Source organism: Capra hircus, chromosome 3 (genome assembly GCF_001704415.2).
Source record: "Capra hircus breed San Clemente chromosome 3, ASM170441v1, whole genome shotgun sequence".
Lineage (NCBI taxonomy): Eukaryota > Metazoa > Chordata > Mammalia > Artiodactyla > Bovidae > Capra > Capra hircus.
The window spans coordinates 62,957,760-62,977,337 of NC_030810.1; the positions used below are offsets into that span (position 1 = coordinate 62,957,760).

The 19,578-nt window shown below is 35.0% G+C and overlaps 1 protein-coding gene across 1 annotated transcript in view; it reads right to left on the minus strand.

Annotated features, from left to right (window-relative positions):
• Positions 1–19,578, minus strand: part of COL24A1 (collagen type XXIV alpha 1 chain) — a 396,719-nt gene that overhangs the window by 30,085 nt on the left and 347,056 nt on the right. The window contains exons 49-54 of the mRNA XM_018045691.1: positions 14,228–14,335; positions 12,501–12,608; positions 12,352–12,405; positions 11,626–11,688; positions 8,649–8,702; positions 3,760–3,795 (exon numbers count right to left, since the gene is read on the minus strand). Of these exons, the coding sequence (XP_017901180.1) occupies positions 3,760–3,795; positions 8,649–8,702; positions 11,626–11,688; positions 12,352–12,405; positions 12,501–12,608; positions 14,228–14,335 (423 nt within the window). The remainder of the gene's footprint in view (positions 1–3,759; positions 3,796–8,648; positions 8,703–11,625; positions 11,689–12,351; positions 12,406–12,500; positions 12,609–14,227; positions 14,336–19,578) is intronic.

A 19,578-nucleotide genomic window follows, 5' to 3' on the forward strand; every position in this document is an offset into this window, starting at 1 on the left:
GGCCATGGAAGGCTTCCCTAAGATGATATTTGAGCACAGACCTGCATAGTGAGATAAGAACCAGTCATTTAAAGAGCAGGTGAAAGAATCTCTAGGTAAAAAGCAAGCATGTTCCAAAGAACAGAGATAAGGTCAGTGGAACTGGTAAGGAGAAAGTGGTGCATCTTGAGCCGGGAGAGGCAAGTAGGGTCTAGTCCATGCAGGGCACTGTAGGCCACAGTGGGGAATTTAGATTTATTCTAGTACAAGGAAGAGTACCAAGGAGGTTTCAAAGAGGGAAATGATATAGTCTGATTTATGCTTCAATGATATCATTCTAACTTCTATGTAGAGAATGTATTATAGTGAAGAAAAGTGGAGGGAGCGGAAAGAAGCCAGGAGTCGTGGGGGGACTCTATGGAGATGTGGACAAGGGTGCCAATGATGAAAATAAACTCGAAATGGATCAAAGATCTCAATGGAAGACCAGAAACTATAGAACTCCTAGAGGAGAACACAGGCAGAACACTCATTCTAACAAATGGGACCTAATTAAACTTAAAAGCTTCTGCACAACAAAGGAAACTGTAAGCAAGGTAAAAAAACAGCCTTCAGAATGGGAGAAAATAATAGCAAATGAAGCAACAGACAAACAACTAATCTCAAAAATATACAAGCAACTCCTGCAGCTCAATTCCAGAAAAATAAATGACCCAATCAAAAAATAGGCCAAAGAATTAAACAGACATTTCTCCAAAGAAGACATACAGATGGCTAAAATACACATGAAAAGATGCTCAATATCACTCATTATCAGAGAAATGCAAATCAAAACCACAGTGAGGTACCATTTCACACCAGTCAGAATGGCTGCGATCCAAAAGTCTACAAGCAATAAATGCTGGAGAGGGTGTGGAGAAAAGGGAATCCTCTTACACTGTTGGTGGGAATGCAAACTAGTACAGCCACTATGGAGAACAGTGTGGAGATTCCTTTAAAAAACTGGAAATAGAACTGCCTTATGACCCAGCAATCCCACTGCTGGGCATACACACCGAGGAAACCAGAATTGAAAGAGACACGTGTACCCCAGTGTTCATCGCAGCACTGTTTAGAATAGCCAGGACATGGAAGCAACCTAGTTGTCCATCAGCAGATGAATGGATAAGAAAGCTGTGGTACATATACACAATGGAGTATCACTCAGCCATTAAAAAGAATACATTTGAATGAGTTCTAATGAGGTGGATGAAACTGGAGCCTATTATACACAGTGAAGTAAGCCAGAAAGAAAAACACCAATACAGTATACTAACACATATATATGGAATTTAGAAAGACGGTAACAGTAACCCTGTATGCAAGACAGCAAAAGAGACACAGATGTATAGAACAGTCTTTTGGACTCTGTGGGAGAGGGGGAGGGTGGGATGATTTGGGTGAATGGCATTGAAACATGTACAATATTATATATGAAATTAAAAAAAAAAAGGGTGCCAGTGATGAAGAATGAAGTGGAAGGATTCTAAATAGAAATCTGATCTGACTGGAACTAACATGTGCTGTATGATGTGCTTATTAATTTTCTTTTTGTTAGAATCATAAACTGAGAGCTGGAAGGGAGTTTAAAGGTACGTATTCTAATTCCCTACTCAGTGCAGGAATACCAGAGCAGGAAACTCAGAGAGAGAGTCACTAGACTGCTTGTGACATACTCACTATTTCACAAAACTCTCTTGTCTTAAAGCAGCTCAATATTATACTGAGCTGAAATTCACTCCAGCATTCCATTCATTCAGTCAATTTATATCTGTCTTGTGATAATTATGTGCTGGGTATTATGACACATTGGGAATTAGATGGTATCAAATACATTTCGTGCTCTCAGGGATCTCACTGTCTCTCAGAGAGCTAAACACAGACATTGAAAATTCAATGAATAAATCATTTAAATTTTATCCTCTAGAGTTACTCATTATACATATTCTTTCTTCCTTTCAAATATTTAAAATTCAAATATTGTATCTCCCCTCATCTGTATTCTAGGGAGTGGAAATGCAATAAGCAGAAAATGAAATAGATATGCAGTATGTCAGGTTTTAGGGCAACAGGTTAAGGAAAGATAAGGAATCTCAGGCAGGTAGAGGCATTGCTGTTTTACATAGGGTTGGTCTGGAAGAGCCTCTTTGATAAGAGAACATTTAAGTAAGGAACAGTTGCCAGGCACTGCACTAGGTCCTGGGGATTAGCTTTATGTCCATGGGTGGCAACTGGGTGAGGCTAAAATCAGCAAATCTATCTTCAGCAAATTAAACTGCAACCTAAAGATGACTAGGAACTACAGGGGTAAAGAATTGGGCAAGACAAAGCAGGTACAAAACTTAGGAAGTGAAGAGAGAGCAAAAAGAACAAGGACAGGGAATGACTGGGCTCCTAGTTATATCACTGATCTGAGAAAATCCTTCTCTGAATGTGCTTTAATTTTGTCCATGTTCCTCTTTGGGAATGACTGGTATCATTATCTGCTTTATTCTAGATGCCATATTTCTATTAGTGCAATCAGCAATTTCAGGCATAGTCCATTGAATTTGGACTATATATATATGGTGATCCGTCAGAGCCACTGAATTTTTTTGCACATGAAATGCCAATGACAATCACTGTCATAGGTACTTGAGGAGTCCTACTCTTGAGAGAGCTTATGCTGTAACCACAGTAATAGGAGGTGGTTGGAGACAGGTATGGAAAATGGCCTGTCTCTGTCAAGCCTCCTTGCTTTTTCTTTCTCCTTTCCACTGCTCCTGGCGTATATAGCTTCACTGTGTATGAACACCCTTGCTTCCTGCTACAGTAAGTCTGCTGAGAAAATAGAAGGGACAAATTAAATACATCTATTTTAATGCCCTTTGAGAATTCTTCAGCTATCTAAAGATCACATAAATTCCATTTTCCAGCAAACTAATATAACTACAGTTTGCTTAGTCTGAGCCCCAAGCATACCCCTATGGCGAAAAGCAAAAAATCTCAGCTGTCACTATATAATCTCATTACCTTATAAGCAAGGCTTTACTGCTCTCTTCCAGTTTATTCCTATGTGCCTTCTGTACTTGGTTTCAATAGCCCTTACCTCACTCCATGCCTGTCCTCTGTTTATGCTGCTGCTTTAATAAGTTCTGCTGTAAAAGTGGCCCCTTTGCAAAGTATCGTCTTTAGCTTGGAAGAACTGACATCCTAGAAAAGTAGGCAACAGTGCCAGTGTAAGTCACCTAGTGTGAAAATGCTGTGTACCTTTTGCTCTCATCATTGTTTCCAGGTGGCTGAAATATATTGGGTTGAACAAAAAGTCTGTTTGGGTTTTCCTGTCAGACAGTTATGGAATTCCAGTACAATACAACTAATGAGCTGCTTCTGCTTTGCAGCCCTCTAGGTTTCTGGCTGGGTCTAGTGGCATATATCTAAAGTGACTCAACAGTCCTCCTGTTCTGGCACCAGTGTAGAAAGCTTACACCTCCTCTCCTGATGCGTGACAAGGCATATATTCCATTTCACACAGTGATTTGGAAAGAATGTGACTGGCAGGTTCTTAAACATTAGGGCTTGCCAAGTTTCACTGCAATACACAATACAGGTTAGCTCTACTTCCTGAAAATTATAATTTTATTTTCACTCCACAAGTATCAGAGAGATAATAATGAAAAAGTCAAAAGAAGTCCTTGCTTTCATGGAGCTTAAAACTTAGTGACAAAGTGATACTATAACCACATATTTGGATAAACTTACAGTTTCGCCTCTAAAGCCTTTTTCACCTCTGGGTCCCTGAAAGACAAAAGAAAATGTTAGTTTATTTTTTATCAAATGTACTTGAGGCTGTATACAGAACATGATAATTAATGGGCTTTTTCTTTTCCCTACCTAGCAAGACTTGTTTAGCTAAATTTACACAAATTCTAGTTTTATTTTCTTATGTTAAGTGAAGCAAAACAAAAACAAATACACTGTATTGATTAATCATATCTGTTTTGCTATTCCTAGTTTTACCTTAAAGTGAGATGTTATGCTACTTATTCATTCAATTAAGTTAAAGCAGCTGATCTGATAATCAAATGCAAAATAATTTAAAAAGGAAATTAACAAATTAAATTCTTCTAATATCTATTTCCCTCAGCCTTTTAAAACCTTGCTTCCAGAGTGGTTTCCTCCTTCTCTTCTATCCTCTGTTTTTAAATCCTCCTTCTGAGCTACATCCTACAGATTTTGAAATGTTGTATATACTTTCATTCAGTTCAAACTATTTTCTAACTTTCTTTGAGACACTCGAGTCCATGAATTGTTTATAAGTGTGAGGCTTAATTTTCAAGTGGTTGGCGCTTTTCCTATTATCTTTCTAGTTTACTAATTCTTAGTTTAATTCCATTATGGCAAGAGAACATACCTTATATGGCTTCTATTCTTTTAAGTGTAATAAAGTTTGTTTTATGATCTAAAATATGGTTTATTTCAGTAAATGTTCCATGTTCACATGAGTGCTGTTGCTGGAACTACTGTTATTTCTGTTACTATTTTAATGTTCATCTTTGTGGAAATTGTTATGTATTTTTTTAATTAAAAAATGAAATAATACTATTCATCTTTTCTGTAACATGAATATGCACCCTCAAAATATTAATGCTTTTCTATATTAACCCACAATTCCCACATAACTATAATGTTTACCAGTAGTACTTTGGCCACCTCATGAGAAGAGTTGACTCATTGGAAAAGACTCTGATGCTGGGAGGGATTGGGGGCAGGAGGAGAAGGGGACGACAGAGGATGAGATGGCTGGATGGCATCACTGACTTGATGGACGTGACTTTGAGTGAACTCCAGGAGTTGGTGATGGACAGGGAGGCCTGGCGTGCTGCGATTCATGGGGTCGCAAAGAGTCGGACACGACTGAGCAACTGAACTGAACTGAACTGAAAACCATATAATAATATTTTAAATAAATTGCCTATTATATATTTATTTTTCTAATTTTTGTCATGATAGACAACACTGTGATGAATATCCTGGTACTCTTAAAATTTTTTTTTATAAAAATTGTCCTCCAGAAAGTTCGTACTTGCAATATACAGGAGTGTATGTATTTTTTTTTTTCCTGACACATGCTCTAACGTACTATTACTATTTGTTAATCCTTCAGGCTAAAAATACCATATCATTATCTAATCACAATTTATATTACTTATTTTGTGTTTCCTATCTTGTATTTAATTCATTTTAAACTAGATATTAAATTTTAAAAGGGGCTTCTCTGGTGGCTCAGTGGTAAAGAATCAGCTTGCCAAGCAGGTGAACCAGGTTCAGTCCTTGGGTCAAGAAGATCCTCTGGAGAAGGAAATGGCAACAAAACCACTCCAGTATTCTTGCCTGAAGAATTCCATAGATAGAGGAGTCTAGTGGGCTACAGTTCATAGGGTCGCAGAGTTCGACATGACTTAGTGACTAAACAAGAGCAACTTTAAAAAGCTGATTTTTAAGCTAGCTTTACAGAACTTCTTTTTACACTCTCTCCCACCTCTAATCCAGTATTGACTTGGTATATATCTATATTTTTTTCTAATCAAATATTGACAAATGTGTTTATATGTGGATGGAGTGATTGGTCATATTTTATAATGCTGATATCATATACTCTTTTATGTATGATACATTTCATGCTAAATAATACATCATGAAACAACAGTCAGCCAAACTAGATATAAATTCTAATAGTTTCATAATATTCCACAAAGTGGCTAGATCACAGTTTACTCAACCATTCTTCTACAGATGAGCATTCATGTTATTTCATACTTTTTTCCCCCCAGTAAAAATGGTGTTGGGGGGGGGCGGGAAACACCTCTTTGTTAAATTTCCTTAGTGTATTGAGTACTTTTATCTCTATGGGACAAATTCCTCAAAGGGGAACTTCTTGGTCTTCACATATATGTACATTTATTTTAACAAATATCTTTTCATAAAGGCTGTAATTCACATTTCTAACAAAAATACTACTCTCCCTGCAGCCTTTTCTGAGAGGTTAGATGCAATATCTCATTATTACTTCAATTTATGTTTCTCTGACTAAAAGTTTGGAGAGTACCTTTTTAGATAGTTACTGACCTTTTGGTTTGTTCATTTCTCTAAGTTTTCTTTTTTATACCAATTTATAAAGCTTATATATTAACCCATTATACATTGTTTGCTTTGCAATTACTTTTTCCCAATTGTATTAGTTTTATTTATGGAATCTTTTCCCACACAAAATTTAAAAAATGTGAAGTATTCAAATATGTTTTCTGTTCTTTCATAGTTTTCAGATGAAGTGGCAGAGGTTGAGAAGTTAGATAGCATCACTGACTCGGTGGACATGAGTTTGAGCAAACTCCAGGGGATAGTGAAGGACAGGGAAGCCTGTTGTGCTTCAGTTCATGGGGTCACAAGAGTGGGACACAACTTAGTCACTGAACAACAAATAAAGGTCTCCTCCATCCTTAAGCTATACTTTAGCTTCCTACTTTTTCTAAGATTTTTAATTATTTCTTTTCTTTCCTTTTTTTAAAAAGTTCATCAGAGATTTTTGAAAAATTGAGTGAAATAGGGTTCCAATTTCTTATAGCAGTAGTAAGACTAAAAGGAAATTTGTCCTCCTTGCCTATCACTGGGGTAGGAATGGGTGTGTGGCTGATCAAAAGACATGAAAAAAAAAAAAAGGGAGACTTCTAGAAAAGTTTTATTTTTCCCAAGACAGGGATATAGGTCACTTTTTCACTTTGGATGATTATATCTAGATGTGATAACTGAGATATTGTAGTCATTTGCCCTAAACCTAATTATGAAGATAACATTTAGGATGGTAGAATAGAGATATGGAAATGGTCTCGGATAACAAGATTAAGTCACCAAATACACCAAATCTGAAGCCCTTCCTAACTCTGAGATTCCCATAGTAAGATATAAGTTTCCTTATTGTTAAAGGCGGTTTGATTCAGGGTTTCTATTACTTGCAGCCCAAATCATACTGATATATCATTTTCCTTATAATTAAATTCCCATGTAGTCTGAGATCTAATTCTGGGCTCTAAACTGCTACAATGATCTATTGTTTATACTAGCACATAATTTCATTTACAAAGACTTTGAAATAATGTTTTCTTATTTGGAAGAGTAAGTTCCATCCCCCACCACTATTTTTTTCCACAGTGTGTTTTGACCATTCTCAAATGCTTATTCTTTCATAATGAGCTTTCCTTATAAGTTTCTTCTGAGAATAGAAAAAATAGAAGATGGAAAAAATTTGATGTGCATGCTGAACATTGTAAGGGCCTTTAAGAACTATCTATAAACAAAACACAGTAAGATATTTTAATTGAGCCACTTCTTTATCATATTTTCCTTGACCAATTAATACTTCACATTTTTGATGGAAGAGAACAATCATTCCATAATCAGAACAGTATGTGTTCCTTAGCTTGCAGAAGAACCACCCACTGAAATATGAGAATTCTCCCACTTACAACATCCCACTTAGACTGTATAGCTCTGAGCGGTAAATGCTGCAAATCTAGAGAAATAGTGAGTTACACATTTCATTTTTTTAAAACTCAAAAAGCCAATAACTTTGGTGGTGAATTCTTCTCTAAATTTATCAATAAGAATACTGACACTATTTGAAGGATTCTGTTTTATATTTTTAAACTCTGGTCTCTCTATATACCACACTTTCAAATGTTTCAAAATATTGATTCCTTGCAAAGAATGAATATTTCCTTTCCAAGTCTCAATTTTCCTCTTGTATATTTACACTATTTAGTGCTGCAAAACCCTCCCATGACTACCTCACCATTCACTGTCTTATTTTCCTATTTTATTTCATAGCAAGATTCCCTAAGGCAATGGCATATATTAACTGTCTCAATTTCCTCTCCAGACATTGCTTGAATGGAGCAGAAAGAGCACTGCTCTTGAAGTAGGAAATATTATCTATGCTATTCACTGCCTGTATCATCTTAAATAACTAAGTGAAACTTCATAAACTTCATCTGTTTACTCCTGTCTTGAATGCAAATAACCATACATGCTCCAAACTCTGCTTAAGAATTTGAGAAAAGCTATTATTACATATTTTTATTTACTTCCTTCCTCAGTGCAAGCTATACTCCATCTTCTACAGCAATTTATCCTCTTAAAGATCACTGTAAGCCACTCCTTTCTGGAAACTGACCTTAATCTTGTGCTTTTCTGGGTTTTCTGTTATTTCCACCAACTATTTCTTTCTGTTATAAGAGTGAGTACTTTTAAAGACTCAAATCTTGGCTGTCTATCTTTTCTTATGCTCTCTCTTTCAGAAAATAAATTCTTTTTATTGCTTTCCTGATTATGATGCTCAACCCCTCCTCCCCTACCCAGTTCTATTTTCCTTTCTCAATTAGTTTAAGTGCCTACCTCACTATATGTATCGTCTTCATTACATTTGATCTCTAAATTCTCAGGAAGAACTTTCTAGATGAAAATGTACATTTTTGCCCTTGCTTCTCAAAACCCAGAGTGATTCCTTGTGGATTACTCTAGAATAGGATTAAATTAAAGGGAAAAAAAAAAGAAAATGGGAAAAAAAAAAAAGACCTTTATTGCAACGAACTTACAGTTCTACCTGTTGGACCTATTATACCTTCTCTGCCAAAGGGGCCAGTGTTTCCCTGTTGAGATAAAAAAAAAAAAAAAGAAAAGAAAAGAAAAGAAAACAAGTCAGTTTCATTGCCAGTATTTCAGAAAAATTCTAGAAAATGTCTTGCACAATAGCAAAATTGTTCATGTCCACATAATTCCAGTTTTTATTACAAAATCTTATGGTGTTAGCAGAAATCATAGTAATTTTGATCTGATTAAATTCTGTATATTATTATAATTTTCCATGAGGAGAATTAACCTATAATTTCTAACAAACTGGTAAATCAGTATTACAATTTTTATTTGGTGATAGTTTCAATGATGCCATTTTATACGTATGTCATTGCATAACAAATGCAATTACTTAAAAAAAAAGAGTACAGAGGGTCATGTATATAATTTTAAATAAATTTATTTACAGATGTTGAAGGAGCAATTGTTTGAGTGGAATTGACAGAAATTATGGGAAAGGACCATAGGGCATCCTTATGCCCAATTAAACTTCTGATTCCTTCGTCAGAAATAAGAATGCCTAATTCACAGGGCCATTGTAAGAATTAAATGTGAAAAACAAGTTTGAAAGTGTAAGCTGCTACTGGATTATGAAGATAACTTTGAATAAGCTGTATGTCTAGTTAATTCCTCCCAAAGATGGAGCCTATCATTTCTTAATGAATACAAAATACTTACTTTAGCTATTTTCCCTCAACCCCTATTCCCACTCCCACTGGCTGCAAATTTCAGTGTTTCTAACTCCACTTGACCTGGAATATATAAATGTGAATATCTAACAGGCTTTCTCTTTGTCCATCTCTTTTTCCTGCCAAGGTATAGAAAATACTGTCAATGGAGGTAATTATAATGCTATGCAGTCTACTGATTAAAAACTTTAACATTATGTTGGCTTAGAATGAGAGCAATTATCTAATACTCTAAAAAGTAAATGTAATGAAATCACATTTAAAATGTAATCACATCACATTTAAACATTTATCACATTTAAGTGATAATTTTATAAGATGGTACACAAGTCTCAAAGATTTACAATCAAGAGGCTTGATTTCTTAACCTAATCAAATATATCCTCGATACTGGCTTATTACTGAAAAAAAAAAGTCAGTAAAGCTTAATCGAATAAATTTGACCATGATCTATCTGAAACAATGATTTATTTTTTAAAAATTCAGAGGTATACATAAACTCTAGAAAGAGTACAGCAAAGAGCAAAATACTGCTTATTTTTATCTAAATGTGTTCAAAAGATGAGGTGCCATGGTATTACCTACCTAAACATAACTTTGAAATGGATAAGAATTAATCTAGATTTCCTACCTTAATTTAACCACCAAATATTGGTTATTGAGCAAGAACTAGGCACTAGGTCACTTAATATTCATTCTACTTTCCAATCATGCAACTAGCAAGCAACCTCTAACATATTATTCAGTCAATCAGATGTGGATTCAAATAATGACTCCTTTACATACTAGCCATATATTGCTTTCAGCAAATTACCTTGTGGAGATTTAGTTTCCTTATCAGAAAAGTAGAGATAATAGCTTCTCTCATGGGATTTTTATAAGGAATAAACGATATAAGGACATAAACTGAATATCAGTATTTTGTACATAATAGTTTTTTGCTAAATATTAATCTAGCAAGGCTTTTCACTTGTCTCTATAATGACTTAATAAAGGAATATTTACAATTATAATTTACTTGTGAGCTAGTTACCAAAACTTTATTATTTTAGAGCTGATAAGATTTCTGGAGCTGCAAAGCAGTATAGGCTTAGATCCTGGCTTACAGAGACACAATGCTTAGGACAGAGGCTAGGCAAGCAGCCAACTTCTCTTTGACAATATCAATAAAATATTTAATTACCTGAGAACTTATTTGCACCTGGAGAAATGTTGAGAGGGGTCTGTAAATAAACATTTCCCATGACAACACTGCTCTTTGTATTATGGAAAACAATTTATTGGAACAGTTAGGGAAGGGGTGTAGGGTTTCTAAAGTTGACTTTTCATTTAATATTTGCAAAAGACAGTGTTTTTCAGTTGTTAAGTTCTTCAAGATTCAGTCCTCCTATGTCTGAACTGCTCACCTTCCTCTTCTCAACTCTCCCTACCCCTGCTGTAGCAGCTGCTATTAGTCATAGAGGGGTTTCCCTGGTGGCTCAGACAGTAAAGAAGCTCCCTGCATTAGTCATAGAGGAGCTACTACTACATTCAAACCAATGCTTCATTTTTTTTTTCACCTTTCTTTCTCTATAGTTTTATAGATCATCTCATCAGTTAGGAGAGTGTGGTTAATAAAAACAAAACTAAGAAAGCAAGCAAACAAAACAATAACCAATAACTGCTGGTGACTTATCTATGCTATTAATATTTATGTTCTTTACAGTTTACAATTTCAGGCTCTAAACAGCTAATTGGAGCTCTTCTGAGCCCTAATCTTTCCAACTCTTTAATTAATTCCTCATCACTCTCTAGGGATACCCACCCCTGAGCAGAGCAATTGGGAACCATTCTTCAAAGTGTTGTCTGAGGAATTCAGGTCACAGACAAGTCTCCTCCAGGTGGTACATGAGGGTGGTCTCTAGTTCCTGGTCATATTAATGCTTATAACATGAAATCACTTTATGTTTTTGTTTCTGGTGTAAGTTAATAAATACATTATCCAGTAGTCATATTAATTCCTTTTTTTTTTTTTAAAGTAAGAACCAAGAAGCATGGGTGGTCTGCAGGGTCTTTCACTCAAACTAATATATGAACTAACAGAGGGTGTTAGTTACAACCTCTTTGCATGTACTCTAAGGAATTTCTATTTTTAAAGTAATTTTACTAAGTTATTAATTTGAAGTATATTATTTGTAGAATTTGTAACCCTAATTCCTGTAATGAGCAAAGAAACACAATATATGGGAAGGCAGAATGACTTCATATTTACCCTCTGTCCAACAGGGCCTTTAGGACCTGATATTCCAACAATGCCAGCATCTCCATCGGGACCCTAGAAGCATGATTTTTAAAAAAGCCAAAATATGAACATTTTACACTTGAAATAACCTCGTACCAATCTATTAAGAACTGGCCCTTAAAAAATGGAACATGATAGTTAATGATGTACAGGCTGAAGTATTTTGGAGGAATTGTCCTGAGGTCTTCAACTGACTTTGAAATACATCAAAACTGGATTGAGATAGAGGGAGATAGGAATAGTTGGTTGGATGGTTACATAATAAAGTGAGTAAAATGTTATTGTAGAATCTAAGTAATAGGTATATGCATGTTAACTCATTCTCTTAACTTGTATGTTTGAAAATATCCATAGTAAAATGTTTGGGAAAACAGAATCAGAAGATGCAGAAGCAAATTATTCAATAAAACTGCTAGGAAAATATATAGTTACATAAGTTTAAAAATTAACATTCAGAACTCAATTATATAATTCTATACCAACTGAAATTTTGCCGATTAAAAAAAACAGAAGCTCAAGTCAGAGATTAAATATTGGTATTTCAACACCTTTTCTTTTTTCTAGATAACTCGCTGCTGCTGCTGCTGCTAAGTCGCTTCAGTCGTGTCCGACTCTGTGCGACCCCACAGACGGCAGCCCACCAGGCTCCCCCGTGCCTGGGATTCTCAGAGACCAGTAGAAAATATGTAAACATACTTTAGGACCTGGGAATCCTTGGAAACCCGTCAAACCTTGGATACCATGTTCTCCCTGTAATGTGAATAGAAATGATTATCATTATTGTATGATGGTGGCCTGGTATGTAGAATAAGAAGTACTCAGTGAATTTCTGAGTTGGCACCTACAGGTTCCCCTTTCATGCCAGACTCTCCACATGGTCCTTGATCACCTTGTGCTCCTTGGTGACCTCTTTTACCTGGAATTCCGGGTTGACCAGGTAGCCCTTGTTCACCCTATGGACAAAAAACAAAAAAAAAAAGAAAGGTAATCTTGACTTTAGAACTTTTAAACATATTACTTTAAAATGAAACCTAAATTCTGGCCCATCCTCAATCATAGTACAAAGCACTGGGGAAGTCAAAATCTGCATGATCATTCTCCCCACCAATATTCTCCACATACATAATATTTGATTACAATGAACAAGAAATGCGGCAGTAGGGAAAGAGAATTCCAGAGATTGTGGTCATGACTATTGAAAAAGGAGGGGAGAGGGAGGCCTGCAAATGTGGGAGGAGGATAGTGGGGCTACAGAGAGGGTGTGGTATGTGTGGGGGTGTTTGTGTTTTATTTGAATGGAAATTATTTTGCTGTGTTTTCTTTACCATACAGAGATGATTCAGCTGATACCACAAACAGAGCAGAATCTCTTGAAATGTGAACCCTGGTTTTTGCCATGATTATTTTTTTCAATTCCATCATTAAGAAATTTCCATTATCTGTTTCCCAAGATTCCTTTGATACCAAGCCTCTTTATCTCATAAAAGTTCCTTTTAAAGATATAATTATTGTTATTTTGTTTTTAAAAGTCAAGTATTTTTAAATATATTTTTATTTTGTTTTTGAAATGAGTTGCAATAGCTTTTATAATGTCTAAAAATAAGCTTAGAAATCATGTTCAGTTTGTAGATAAGGTAATGAAAAATGATGCTTGGTAAACTCTGACTAAAGCTTTCAGATTAGCAAATTATCCTTCACTGTCTTGAGATAAAGATATAGCTTTGGGACTTGACAAATTGGATCCTTCTTTTTTTTCCCCAGATTCACACAAAAGAGGTAGGGATATTATTTCTTTTTTCAATTTTAGCATTTGCTCAGCTATCTTTTTTTAGTGGAAAGGGATATTCATGGTATAAACATTAACAGGCTCAAATTGTAAACAATAAGTTGCTGAGTCATCATTTTCAGAATACCTCAAAATTCTTTAGACGTTAAGTCTTGAAAATCAAATTAAGAGATAATAATGATGAGGGTGCCAATGTCTTAATCCTGGTCTTTTATGAAACTACATTAGATATTGGTCTAATCTCTTGGTTGTCTGGGTCAAATCTACAATACATTGAGATATTTCTAAGAGAGGTTTTGTAGGGAAAGCCTATTAACATGTGACAACACTCCTTGCAATGAAGATTAATGCAAGACAGTTACTACCACTTTGACTTCAAGAAATAATCTGTGTGCTTATCATATTTGTTAATTAGTTGGTTAGGTTCAGACTTAGTGGTACAGGAAGTATACCTGAGAAAGTATGTAACTGGAAGTAAATACGATTTTTCTGTTTTGGAGGAGAAGATAGATGACAGAAAAGGAAGGAGAGAGAAAATGAGTAAAATAGCATTTTTATAGTGTATCACTAATCCTGGGTTAATAAGTTGTTTCAGCAAATTACATGCACTGTGGCTATCATGGGAGATGGCTATGTCAAGGTTATGCACTCTTCTTTTTTCCTCATGTGTTTTTAATTATTGGCCAAATTTAATTACAAGCTGTCAGTCTTACCATCCTGTGATCTAGTCAATAACTCAGGGCCAGGAAAGATGCTGGTCATCCATCTGAACAAACATGCAAGTACCTTTGGGCCTTGAACTCCTGGGCTTCCTGGTGGGCCTGACGAACCCTTTGCTCCTTGAGGACCTAGAGATCCAGTCAGTCCTGTTCTTCCTGGGCTGCCTCTGATGCCCTAAAAAACAGATAAGAAATGAGGACTGGGGTAGTTCTTAGGATATCCATCCAGAGACTCAATAAGTAAGGGAAGGGTTGCTGTGCTGAAAGGCTGCTATTGATACACTGCCCAGGTTTGGGAGTTACCCTGGGCTTCTTTCACAAATAAACAAAATGCTTAAATGATGTTTTGGCTTATCTGAAATCTCTAATTATAGTTAATGTAATGGTCTTGGGTTTTTAAAATAAAAATACCTAGGCAGTACAAAGTCCACCAGTATCTCCTGACTAAAGAGCTGAGATATGAAGCATGTTTGTTGTATTCTAACTTTTTGCATTATACTCTGGTGTGCATGACAAATCTAATAACTGATTAATGTATCCTTAAGAAGGATTTTCTTCTTATTGTGGTCATTATTTCTCAATATATACAAATACCAAATCACTATATTGTACACTTGAAACTTATATAACATTATATTAACATTTCATTAAAAAATAATATTCTTTTTCAATCACATGATTCCAGAAAATTTGCTTCAAATAGCTTAATTAGAAATAAAGTTAGGTAAGTAAACAATATTTCCTCAAAGCCAAATCCTAAAACAAGGATTTTTGTAGAGCTTGTAAGTGAAGGATAGTTATTACATTTTCATATGTTTAAAAAATTAAAAGAAAAATAATATTTCAAGACAGAAATTATATGAAATTATAGTTTCCATACTTATAAACAAAGCTCATTCATTTGTATATTGTCTGTGACTGTTTTGTGCTAAAATGGTAGAGTTCAGTAGTTGTAGCAGAGGCTCAAAGGCACGTATTGCTTCCCACCTCTGACTGTTGCACTGAAAATTCCTGTGATGCGATTATAAATTGACAAGTGCTTCGAGCAGGACATATATTGACTTGTTGTGAGATTTTATTATCACTGCATATCCATTGTATCAAAACAAAAAAAGAAAAAAGTCAACTTTGAATGTTGTATTTTTAAGGTACAGTGGAATGTGGATTATTTTGTGATCAAGCTAGATGTCAAAGTTTTGTGTTTATTATGTGATGACACTACAGCTGTGCTTAAAAAAATACTATATACATTAACACTATTATACCAAGCACTTGACACAATATTCCCACTTCACAGAAATGTAACAGAAAAATCAGGAAAACTAAAATGGAGTATCTCATCACAATAAAAACTTCTTCACAAAAATTTGAAATGGAGTTGCAACTAAAGTGAAGTTTATAAGTGGTTCATTTGTTAGTCCAACAATGAAAGTCACTTATTGATAGACAATTAAATCATGCAGCAAAAATAAACTTGTTTGTTAGCCTTTTGGCAAGAACAGTTGCTTGAAATGTCAAGGACATTGGAGTACTATCAATAGTCAATTAAAAATCAAGGCAAATATTTCCAAGTGGTTTTACTTGCCTCTTGGTCAATCGATAGATGTTAGTAATACTACTATTTGTTTGAGGAATCAATGCTGAGTTTGAAGTGCCTGCAAAGTTAACCTCTATGAATAGTTGCTGGAGTAATTATAGGTAAGAGTAACTTCAAGTAAGTTACAAAACTAAATCAGTACAGACTGATGTGGAATCTGCTAAAATGTGATAAGATTGATAGAAACAGATCAGAAAAAGATGAACTAGACAAATTAAAAAAACTTGTGAAAAAGTTAAGATATTTAGAGCTATGATTATTCATTGTATTCACTGTATTTTATTCACCAGGTACTCTGAGGAAAATACTTGAATCTACAATATGTTATTGTGCCAGTACTATCAAGAGTGAACTCCATTGACTCTTGAACCACTTTCAGTGGTTCTGTGAATTTTTTTGTCAAAATAGAAACTGAATTTCCTGACTCTGACATGCAGCAGTTTGATGGCTTTGCAGGAATGAAGCATTACTGGGCTTTTTGAGGTTACGACTCAAGGGTTTTTTGTATAAGAACTGCCCTCAACCTCTATTACTAATGATATGTGATTTTAGAAATTAAATTTTGCTGCAGATTTATTTAATGTTTATCTGTGAATTCAACCCCAAACTGCAAGGCAAAACAATGCTTACATGTGAAACATAGTGTGATAAAATCATTTTGATGACAACTAATATTTGAATCACAAGTAGTTCAAACAGCTTTATACACTTCCTCTGAAAAATTGAAACAAGTGAGATCTCCATTTCCACAAAAATTTTTGGTGGGTAGATATTCTGAACTCAAACACTTTCAGTAGTATTTTTCAGATCTAGATGCATGAAAGTTCTTTATTTCAAAATGAATTTAACTATCTGAGGAGTTTCAACCGAAACTTCAACTGGAAATAACTAATGTACAACATAATGACATGCCTAAAAGGCAACTATCAAAAAAAGAACCTAGCAGAATTTTATAAATTCTTTCCAAGCAATGAATACGCTAGATTAAAATCATATGCTCATGAACTGCAATATTTGGCAGTACATGTCTATGTGAAAAGAATGTTCAAAGATGAAATATGTAAGACATGCAAATATCATTATGTCAGCATTAACAAATGAAATATTAATGACAAGAAATTGTAATAAGCTAAAGGTTATCTCCCATGCAAAAGAATTCCGTTTTTCTCATTAGTAGACTTGTATCACAAAAATTATGCTAATATTTAAAATCCATAAAAATTTATTTTCTTTCTTGTTACATAAGTTCTTAAGCAATACTCCTGATTTTGCTTTTTGCCTTGCAAACTCAAAAACAGTTATTAATATTTACAGAAAAATTTTTCTGACCCCTATTTTAGGAGATTATTGTTATTTTCTGAGTTGATTCCTGGGATACTAAATTGGGTTGCACAATAGTCATTCTATGCATTGAACAACATTTGCTGAATATCATCTATGTATAAGAAAGGTACCATGGGAAGCCCTGTGAAAAACATAAACAAGATATAGTTTTAATTTTTAAGAAGCCTAAAATTAAGTGAGAAAGACTGTAATATATAAATAGTTCTAATAAAGGCCAAAATTAAAAAAACACCATGAGAAAAGAGATTTAAAGTAAATAATAGAGAGGTTCTGAAGAGGGGAAGTTACCTCTGGCACTAATCAGAAAAGGAATTACTGAGAAGGTAGGCTTAACTGGAATATAAGGTAAAGATATTCCCCTAAAAGTTATAAAAGTGGTAGGAGAAATGACTGGCTCAAGATAGGCTAGAGTCATTTCTGTGGAGAGCCTGGCTGGCAGAATAGGATTTAAAAAGTAAAGTCAATTTTGAATTTAATGCTAAAGCATTTTTCCTTTAAAAAAGAAAATCTCCAAATCATCTTGTATCTTTTTATCCTCTTACTAATGGCAAAAAATAGTTCAATATACTTAAAAAATTACGTTTTCAAAGTAGATTTTCCTCATGATCATAAAACACTAAAATAAGAATAAAATTGTATATTACATCACTAGGTGCCATGTACTACACTTGGTGCTTAAGGATATAGACTCTCATTCCTCAGCTTGACCTTCACATCTTTCTTTGCCCCAATCTACATCAACCATTTTCTCTCTCACCACTTATCTATATTGGTGGCTCAATATTTGTAAGGAACCTTTATGAGGGTAAAATCTTGATAGAGGGAAGGCGAATGAGGGCAGGAGGTAGGGAGGGAGAGAGAGTCACACTGTGGATTTAGGATTCACGTGGTGTGGTTCTTCAAGTTTGCTTGCACCTTATCCTAAGCTAGTCAATGCTAGCTCTTTCCCTTTGATTTTTTTTTTTTTTTTTTTTTTTTTGCCTTTTGGCTGCTGCTGCTGCTGCTGCTAAGTCGCTTCAGTTGTGTCCGACTCTGTGCCACCCCATAGACGGCAGCCCACCAGGCTCCCCCTTCCCTGGGATTCTCCAGGCGAGAACATTGGAGCGGGTTGCCATTTCCTTCTCCAAGGCATGTGCAATCTTGGTTCTGGATCAGGGATCTAACCCATGTCCCCTGCATTGAGAACTGGAAGCACAGAATCTTAACCACTGTACCTCCATGGAAATCCCTCCCTTTTCTTCTTACAATGTGTTTTACATTGATTTAATTTGGTCTGTGAGCCTTTTGGTTCCATACCTCGGGGTAGATTATCTGGTAGTGTACATTCCATATGAATGATGAGAACCGTGGAGACAGGAGATAATGCCATTTAAGAGCTCATCATTACAAAAGAAAGCAAATCTATTCATAGTCATTTGAAATTCTAGGATACAGAATTTCAGAAATGTTTAGGAAAGACCTAAGTCTTATATCAATGGCCAGGATTCTGATGCAAATATGACTGCAGGAAAATCCAGTTCCAAAAACAAAGTTTGGGTGAACAATGCTCCTCCCAATAAAAAGAGGTTAAAAATCTGAAGAAACCAATGGCCTGAAGAGAAAGCTGATTTTACAAAGTCATAAACAAAAGATGAAAGGAAGGAAGAAAACAGCTACAGCGGACCACCAGAGCAGCTTCAGAATTAAACTAGCTGAAAAGTTGTAAACTATGGATCAGCATAATTTTTTTTTTTTTCTAAATAGTGGGTTGTCTTTCAAGACTGTGTGTATCCGATGTCTGGATGTATTGAAGAAGTAATGGATTCCAGATGGAGAGAACACATAACACGGGAAAGATCACTCTAGATGATTTTAGGGCACCACAACATCCTACAATTCTAAAATAGTACCACTTCACCTCACTTTATTTGTAATTTCGGTATTGAAAAAAAAAATCTTTATGCTCAAACAGAAAAAAAAAATGTATCTTTTGGATGACACATGAACCATGGACAGTCAGAGACTGCCAAACACTCCTGAAGTCAGTAAGTATTTTTAGTGAGAATAATAAAGGCCATATGCCTAGTCCACAGGGTTAACTGTACACTAGGAACTTAATTTTACTTGCAGTACTATCAGATATTTCACACAGCACAAAAAATGTGTTCCAAATCATTTACTGTTCACATTGGTTTCTTAGAGAAAAATCTGAGGAAAGTAGCAGAGTGTTCTGTACAGAGTTCCAAGCAATGTTTCATACAAGTAGAGAACAAACATTTCTTATTATGAATACACAGATGGATGAGTGATTCTGTGTTCAAGAGAAACAGATGCTAATCCCTAGGAATTCTTTCCAGTGTCTTCTAAATGATTTGTCTAAAACCAATCAGCAAAGGATAAGTCACTCTGAACAAATTTTAAAAAGCAAATAAAATCAATATTACCATTAATTTGTTCAGAGATGCTGAGACCAATCAACATTTTATCCAAGTCTTAGA